A 9001-nucleotide genomic window follows, 5' to 3' on the forward strand; every position below is an offset into this window, starting at 1 on the left:
GTATGCTCTCTCTCTCTCTCAAATAAATAAATTAATTAATTAAAAAAAAAAAGAACTGGGCGCCTGGGTGGCGCAGTCGGTTAAGCGTCCGACTTCAGCCAGGTCACGATCTCGCGGTCCGTGAGTTCGAGCCCCGCGTCGGGCTCTGGGCTGATGGCTCAGAGCCTGGAGGCTGCTTCCGATTCTGTGTCTCCTTCTCTCTCTGCCCCTCCCCCGTTCACGCTCTGTCTCTCTCTGTCCCAAAAATAAATAAATGTTGAAAAAAAAATTAAAAAAAAAAAAAAAAGAACTGCTAACAACTGAGAGCTGAAGTTTTTAGGAAAAGAGAGACTCCAAATTAGTGAACAATAAAAGCCCTTCGTGTACCCTGCATAGAAATATTATAATACTGCTATGAAAAATAAAGAACAGGGACACCTGGGTGGCTCAGTCGGTTAAGTGTTCAATTCTTGCTTTTGGCTCACGTCATGATCTCACTTTTCTTGAGATCCAGCCCCACATTGGGGTGTCTAACAGTGTGGAGTTTGCTTGGAATTCTCCCTCCCTCTCTCTGCTCCTCCCCCCCTCAAAATAAATAAACAAGTAAACTTAAAAAAATAAAGAACAGCAACAACAACAAAAAGCAAAGCAATACTGAGAGTCATTTTTATTTTTTAACCTTATTTATTTTTGAGACAGAGAGACTGACAGAGTGAGAGCGGAGGAGGAACAGAGAGAGATGGAGGCAGAGAATCCGAAGCAGGCTCCAGGCTCTGAGCTGTCAGCACAGAGCCTGACGCAGGGCTCAAACTCACGAACTGCAAGCAAGGTCATGATCTGAGCTGAAGTCGGATGCTTAACTGACTGAGTCACCCAGGCACCCCTGTGAGTTGTTATTCAATTGAAGGCCACTCTAATAATTTTATCATGTGATTTTATTTTAAAACATTTACTTTTTTTCTGATTATAAGAGTAATGCATGTTTCTTGTAGAAAACTTAGAAATACAGATATCTTAGAATAAAAAGTAAAATAAAATTTTCCATAATCCTACCACTGATTGCATAGTTAATACTTTTATAAATATTCTTCAGTTTCTTTTGCATGTGTGTTTAACCAGTCCTGTTCTAATCATGATTTATTATTTAACCAGTACCTGTTCTAATAGTTCACTACAGTAAAAAAGCATTGTGATAAAACCCCCTGTAAAGAAATCTTTACACTCATCTGCTTTTTTTTTTTTTTTAATAAATTTCCAGAAGGGTGCCTGAGTGGCTCAGTTAGTTGAGCATCTGACTTTTGGTCATTATCTCACAGTTCATGAGTTCAAACCCCACTTTAGGCTCTGTGCTGACAGCTCGGAGCCTGCTTGGGGTTCTCTGTCTCCCTCTCTCTCTGCCCCTCCCCGCTCACACTCTGTCTCTCTCTCAAAATAAATAAATAAGCTTAAAAATAATTAAAGGGGAGCCTGAGTGGCTCAGCTGGGTAAGCATCGACTTTGGCTCAGGTCTTGATCTCACAGTTCGTGGGTTCAGGCCCCACGTTGGCCTCTGCTGACAGCTCAGAGCCTGGAACCGGCTTCAGATTCTGTGTCTCCCTCTCTCTCTGTCCCTCCCCCACTCGTGCTCTGTCTCTCTCTGTCTCTCAAAAATAAATAAATGTTAAAAAATTTAATTAAAAAATAAAATAAAATGAAATTTCAGAAGTGGAATAATTAGATCAAATGATATATTAAAAAAATTTTAGTAAGACAATCTTTTAGTAAGATAGTATTATATTCCCAACAACACCAAACATATATTTGTCCCAAACATATATTTGTCAACCTTGCATGTTATATTTTTACGTGTCATCTTTACACAGGGCCATGCTAATCTTCTCTGCATTGTTCCTATTTTAGTATATGTGCTGCCAAAGCAAGCATTCGCATGTTATGTACAGATTTTTTAAATTTTTATTTATTTTGAGAAAGAGCACGAGTGGGGGAGGAACAGAGAGAGAGAGGGAGAGGGAGAGAATCCCAAGCAGGTTCTACACGGTCAGCACAGAGCCTGACTTGGGGCTCGATTCCACAAACCATGAGATCATGACCTGAACCCAAATCAAGAGTCAGACGCTTTACCTACTGAGCTACCCAGGCACCCCTCGCCTGCTGTATTTTTTTTTTAAATTTTTTCATGTTTATTTATTTTTGAGAGACAGAGACAGAGCACAAGTGGGGGAGGTGCCGAGGGAGGAAGACACAGAATCTGAAGCAGGCTCCAGGCTCTGAGCTGTCAGCACAGAGCCCGACATGGGACTCGAACCCACAAACTGTGAGATTATGACCTGAGCCGAAGTTGGACGCTCAACCAACTGAGCCACCCAGGTGCCCCTATTTTATTTTATTTTATTTTATTTTATTTTATTTTATTTTATTTTATTTTATTTTATTTTATTTTATTTTATTTTATTTTTTAATTTTTGCCTGCTGTGTTTTTAAAAATCCTCAACAAAGATGTATCACAAAGTTTCTAAAAAAATTTTTTAATGTGTTTGTAGTGAGTACGAACATTAAAAATTTTTCTTTCACATTAATTTATTTATTTTGAGAGAGAGAGAGAGAGATAGAGCACAAGTGGGGGAGGGGCAGAGAGAGGAGACACAGAATCCGAAGCAGGCTCCAGGCTCTGAGCTGTCAGCACAGAGCCCAACACAGGGCTTGAACCTGTAAACTGAGAGATCTTGACCTGAGCCAAAGTGGGATGCTTAACCAACTGAGCCACCCAGGCGCCCCAGTATGAACATTTTAAAAATGATACTAATCCTTTTGAATTCCTTCTTTCATGGCATACATGAAATTCTGAATTTTGATGTGTTTCATGTGGTAATCATTTATGAAAGGTTCAGATAGTAACATCTACCTTTTGTCACATTTGTTAAAAACATTTTCTCCAATCTGTCATTTGCCTTTTTTGTGACATCTGATATATCTAACTCTTGCATATTTACTCGAATATATATACTCATCCTTGGCTTTCTTCCTGTGCTTTATATCTGGGCTTTCTCTTCTGAAATAATGCACCTATATTTTCTCTTAATTGTCTTGTATTTTATTGTTGTTTGTAGTTCTTTGGGCTTGATAAAGCTAATTTATATAGGGACCCCTAAAACGGAGGCCACCCTAGTAGTCTGTGCCACATCACAAATCTAAACCTAAGTCATTCTGCACTTTTCTGGAAACACCTGGCAAGGAAACCTAATATACACCAATCACACATCTCCAAGTTAGCTTTAGCTAGTTTACCTTACCTTAGGAAATAGGACCTGCTAGCCTTATAAGGAAATCTCTAACCTCTTAATGAGTCATGCCTTGCTTCTGCATTACCTCTTGTAACATTCTATAAAACTTGTTCTTGCCCAAAATCCCTCTGGAAGAGCTCTCCACTGCTGGTGAGACACTGCACTCTCCCAATCCATGGACTGTGTTCCCTTGAATAAAGGACATCAGACTTGTTACTAAATTGTTTTGGTTTGTCATTTGGCAGGTATGTATGTATATAATATACATGTATATATATAATATATAGTACATGTATATATATTATATATGTTTATTCATTTATTATATGTTTATTCATTTATTATAAATGTTTATTCATTTTTGAGAAAACATGCATGCATGAGTGGGGGAAGGGCAGAGAGGGTGGGGCAGACAGAGGATCTGAAGTGGTCAAGTCCAATGTGGGGGCTCAGACTCAGGAACGGTGAGATCATGACCTGAGCTGAAGTCAGACGCTCAACTGACTGAGTCACCCAGGCATCACTATTTTAGTTTTGTCATTTGACAGGTTCTTATATTTATTTGAATGATGATTGAAACAAATCTCTAGTTTTACTTTTACCCCCAAATTAACTAATTTCCTCAGCCTAATTTAATGAAGAATTTATCCTTTTCCACACAAAAGTGAAATGCCACATTTATCCTAAGATTGGATTTTAAGTATGTTGTATACGTTTCTAGACTTCAGTTATTCCACTGATGGTTATCCATCCACTCTTGTATTGACACCACACTATTATAATTATACCTTAGCAATATGTTTTTTTAAATTTATGTTTTATTGGTTTTTTTTAAAAATTAATCTTTACACTCGATGTGGGGCCCGAACTCATGAACCCAAGATCAAGAGTTGCGTGCTCTTCTGACTGAGCCAGCCAGGCACCCCAGGTTAGCAATATGTTTTAAGATTTGGTAATATAGGTCTATCTCCTCCATTTTTAAAATTTTAAATTCTTAGATTTTCTCATGGATATTCTTCCATTTGAATGTTACAGAAAGTGTTACATGTTATCTTTTCCAGCCTCGTCTACCCACAATCATTAGAATTTTATTAAAGGACTAAATTTGGGTAAAGTTGGTATTTTCACCTTCTATTTCTTCAAGACTTTCTTATTATGTTTCGACTTTTATAATGTCTTCATTAAAAGCCTTTATTTCTCAGTAACTTTATTCCTAGGTATTTCACACTTTTACGAGAGTATATATACTGTATAATATACGTATTATACACTATATATATTTTACATTAAAATTGCTCTTTAAGCTCCAGTTGAAGCTTGTCAAAGCTGACTTTAAAATTTTTATCCAGGTGGGTATGTGCTTTCAGGAAACCAGTCAGAAACTAAAGGCGCTTTAGTGGTGGCTATTTATTGAGTGTTCTTTTTATACCTGACATGGCAATTATCACTTCACACGAATTATCTTCTTTAATAATACAGTATCTTCAACAGGCTGGTGCAATTTTTATTCCCATTTTACACAAGAGGGTTCCCCGTCTTAGAACATGCGAGGAACTTGGCAAAAATTATCCAGTTTGTAGGTGGGTTTGAAACAAGTCTGCGAATCTCAAAAAGTATCACAAAAAAAACCATCAGCCAAGAGGACAGCCCGCTGCGGTGCCAATAGATCAGCTGATTAAAGGGAGTGCCTTTCCGAAAACAATCAGCTGAATTAAAAAGACAATGCTTTCCATCCAGGTACCGTTGGTTTTCCACCACTCTAAGACGCAGATCTACACTCTGCAGGAACACAATAAACACCAGTTGATTCACTGAGCCTCCTTTTGAATTCAGGACTCGTGGGTAACCAAGAGCGGCTTTTCTGGAGCGTTCGTGGGAATTGTCCGTTTAGAAATCTACCTCCCCATCGCGAGACGAGTTTAAAAAAAAAAAGGAGAAGAAGAAGAATTAAGAAAGAAAAAACAGGTGGAACCGACGTAAAATTGGCCACAGCAGCGCACGCGGGAGACAGAACTTTCTGGGGGCATCCTGCCCGCGCTCTTCACGCGTGGTGCGCGCAGGTGGCGCTGCGGTCCCTGAGCTCCCCGCGGAAGCCGGCGAGGAGCCCAGGAGGCCACCCAGAGCCTCCGCGAAGGTGAGAGGAAGCTTTCCACCCAAGCGGGGGAGGCGGGCGGGCAGGAAGCGGAGCCAGCGCCGGCGAAAGAAAGACTCCAATTCCCAGCCCCCCGCCCCACGGGGTGCGGGCCGCCGGCGCATGCGCGTGGCCCGGCCCCCAATTCCCCCAGCGAGGGAGGGAGGCCCCCGGCGGCCGGGAGGCTGCGAGCCGCGGCGGGACCCGAGCGCAAGCAGGGGCGCGGCGGCGACGAGGGCGAGCGGGGCTGCGGAGGCGAACGTCGAGAGCGTGGGGCGCCCCGCGCGCGCGCGCCCAGCCGCGTGCAGACACCCGAGGGCACCGCCGGCTTGGCCCTGAGAGGGGCCTGGCACCCGCAGCCCCCCACGCCCGAAGAGGGATGCGTGAGTTTCGCCCCGGCTGGAGGGCAGGATGTGGGAGCAGGACAAAGGCTGGGCGGCGGGGGAGGAGTTGGGGACGGCGAGTCGGTGGCCGCTGCCGGAGCTCCAGCCTTGGGTGAGCTAGCGGAGTCGGCAACTTTCTGCGTAACTTTTGCAAAAAGGAAGATAAAAATTCTGCAAGTTGTTGCAGAGTTCCAGGTGGCCCCGGCTCCCTCGAGCAGAGGGCAAGGGGGCACCGCTCCCTTGGCTGGGACCGGAGGCGACCACTGGCTCCTCTCAGCGGGGTAGGAAGGGGCGCCCATTCGGGCCCTGGCCGGGGACGAGCGAGAATAGGGATGCCGCGGGTCCGAGCCGGGGAGGCGTGCTGCGGCTGCTCAAGTTGCCCGTGTCCACGCAGGGTGCGCCCTGAGAGCCCGGTAGCGTCGGATCTCTGTGCTGCATACCCGATGATGGATGAGCCGTGGTGGGAAGGGCGCGTCGCCTCAGACGTCCACTGCACCCTGCGCGAGAAGGTCAGTTCCTCCCTGCCGCGGTTGTGTGGCTGGGTATTTAAAGTGCCTTTGGGTCTCGATTCGATGTCCTCCGGTCGTCCCTTATAGGTACTGGATCTCCTGATGGCCTTGCTTTCTTCCTGCCCTTAGCCTTCTCCCGGAAAATTGTGGGGGAGAAACTGGAGATTGGAGAGCTTTAACTGGTTTACTGGTTAGGAACTCAGAGATCGCGACTGTAGTCCTTAAAGCTATATTTCCCATAGTATTGCCACAAGAGATGATTTTAAATGGTACCTTTAAAAGAAACAATTATTGTGTATTCATTTTAATGTGAAATTTAAAAAATGAAAATCTAGCAAGTTCTGCATAGGACAAATGATGCTGATTTCCCATTGATTGTAATGACCTAACAGTTCCTTTTAAGATAGTAAAAGTTGTGACTGGGTAGAAAGAAATGTTAGGTAAGTGAAAGTGTAAGGTATATAGAAGTTATGTCTCCCTCAAAAACAAAAACAAAAAAAACCCCACAAATCTCTAGGATGGAACTGAGTAAACTTTAAGAAAAACCAGTGTAAATGAGAGGCGACAAAACTGGGAGGCTGTGAGGAGAAAACAAACACTCCCCTGCCAGTTTTCCTCTGGGGGCAGCTGAAATGGGATCCCTGCCCTCCCCTCACCTCAAAGGAAGTGCTGATGGCCACTGAGGCAAGGGCCTGTGTGTCTTGCCTTCTGTCTTTGGGCTGAGACTGAGAAGGGTGGTTTGGGAAACAGGTGTGAAATAGAGGAGTATATTGGTTCTCTAGGGTTGCCTTGAGGAGAGGACTTAAAACAATAGGAATGTGTTCTCTCAGAATTCTGGAGGCTACAAGTCCAAAGTCAAAGTGTTGGCACAGTCATTCTGATCCTTGGCCTTTCTTGGCTTGTAGATGCATCGTTCCAAACTCTGAGTTGGTTGTCACACAGCGTTCTATGTTTGTTTTTTCTCCTTATAAGGACACCAGTCATTGGAATAAGGTCTACTTTAATACAGTATTTTAATTTAACTGATTACATCTGAAAAGACCCTATTTCCTAGGTGGACATGAATTTGGTGGGAAGGGGGTGGATACAATTCAACCCAATATAGGGAAGGAGAGGTCTTCCTAGTGGGGTACCTGGGTCCCTACACAGACAGGTAGTGCATTTGCACCCAGTGTCTGTGGAGTTCTTACAAAGTCACCAGATATTCAGGGTTGTTGTTTTTTGCCCCCTCATTAGGGAGTGGCTGTCTTCCAGCCAAATTAATATTTTTTTTCTTTTGCCTGTACCTGTTAGTCTATCTCTGTCTTGTGTTGGTTACCCAGGCTGTAGCTTTTTTGGTCTTCTCCCTGGAGCAGAATGGCCAAGGTGCCACACATTCTGAGCATCTGGAGAAGAAATCTAGGTCTTAAAGTGTTAGAAGGCAGAGATAGTGGGTTGGTAGGCCAGGCAGTATAGTCCTGGTCCTTTTCTGGAGGTAGTGGCTAAACGAACTAGGAAGAACTGCCATGGAAATTGGGTTTCCTTGTTGATCATAGGCTTGAGTGGTTATCAGTTCTCCTCATAGCTTGGGAGCAATGACTGGTATAATTTGTCCCTTTCTAGCAGGAAGGATTTCTGAAAGCAGTATAAACTCAACCAGCTCAGTCACCTGAGAATCCCCAGTCTTTTATATGAGTGTTCTGAACACCCCTCCAGCCACTCAGAGGAGCAGGGGCGGGCGGTCCCCCATTAATTGTGCCTCACCCAAGCCATATCGCTCTTAGTTTCCTGTTGGGCTGCCTGCCTCAGAGGGAGAAGAGCTTTGTCGAGGCTTTACAGGATAGAAATGGAAAACTCAGGGGTTGATGCCTAGGGTCCTCTGTGACCTTGAAGCTGGTCTTATCAGGGCAATCCCAGGTTCCTTTGGTTTATAATGTAAATGCCCCCCCCCATATTAACTATTTCCCTCCTTTATTTCCACTCTCTGTTCAAAGAAGCAGATGCTTTTTTTTTTTTATGTTTATTTTTTGAGAGAGCGTGTATGTGAGCAGGGGAGGGGCAGAGAGAGAGGGGGACAGAGGATCCAAAGCGGGCTCTGTACTGACAGCGGATGACAGCCTGAAGCGGTGCTCGAACTTACAAACCTCAAGATCATGACCTGAGCCGAAACCAGGAGTTGGACGCTTAATCGACTGAGCCACCCAGGCGCCCCAGCTGCTTCTTGAGACAATTTGGTTTTATGGAGAGTTTGCAGAGAAAAGTGAGGGCTAAGGGGAACCCAGCAGCCATACCAGCCTCACCTTTCTTAAGGAATGAGGGCTGGCCTTTCATTTTTCCCAGAGTAATTTTTTAGTCAACATCTATTCTAGTACTACATTTCTAACACTGTAGAACAATCTTGTGCGTGTCTGGCACACAGTAGACACTGTTGTTTGTCAAATGTTCCCAGATAAACACAAAGCGTGTTTGTGTGTGTGCCGTTGAACTGTCATCATCGACCCGGGCGTGGTTATGCTCAGTTGACTGATGCAGGAAGCAAGGCTGGATCACCAAGCTAGTGGAAGCCCCACTTTGTCAGATGTGCCATTCCAGAATAGCATTACACTATAGTGTGTAAAATGTGACACTGTGGAAATGAACGGTGGTGTCAGATGCACACTAGTTATGGCGGTGAAACCCCGAGCTGCTTGTATGACCTCTCTAAACTTCTTTGAACCTGGCTTCCATCGTCCATTCTTC

At 44.2% G+C, this 9001-nt stretch overlaps 1 protein-coding gene and 1 non-coding gene across 3 annotated transcripts in view; one reads left to right on the forward strand and one right to left on the reverse strand.

Moving 5' to 3' along the window:
• Window positions 1–1790: 1790 nt before the first annotated feature.
• LOC115526495 lies at window positions 1791–1898 on the reverse strand. Its single transcript, XR_003972612.1, has one exon. It is a non-coding gene; the product is annotated as a U6 spliceosomal RNA (small nuclear RNA).
• A 3192-nt stretch (window positions 1899–5090) lies between these two features.
• Window positions 5091–9001, forward strand: part of CCNJL (cyclin J like) — a 60824-nt gene continuing 56913 nt past the window's right edge. The window contains exons 1-2 of one of the 2 annotated variants that reach the window (XM_030328164.1): window positions 5091–5394; window positions 6169–6283. In XM_030328164.1, coding sequence (XP_030184024.1) covers window positions 6218–6283 — 66 coding nt within the window. In that variant the 5' untranslated portion in view covers window positions 5091–5394; window positions 6169–6217. Of the gene's footprint in view, window positions 5395–6011; window positions 6284–9001 lie in introns of those variants that run through there. The other variant, XM_030328156.1, reaches the window with a different exon arrangement.

The sequence above is a fragment of the Lynx canadensis genome, chromosome A1 (genome assembly GCF_007474595.2).
Source record: "Lynx canadensis isolate LIC74 chromosome A1, mLynCan4.pri.v2, whole genome shotgun sequence".
Classification (NCBI taxonomy): domain Eukaryota; kingdom Metazoa; phylum Chordata; class Mammalia; order Carnivora; family Felidae; genus Lynx; species Lynx canadensis.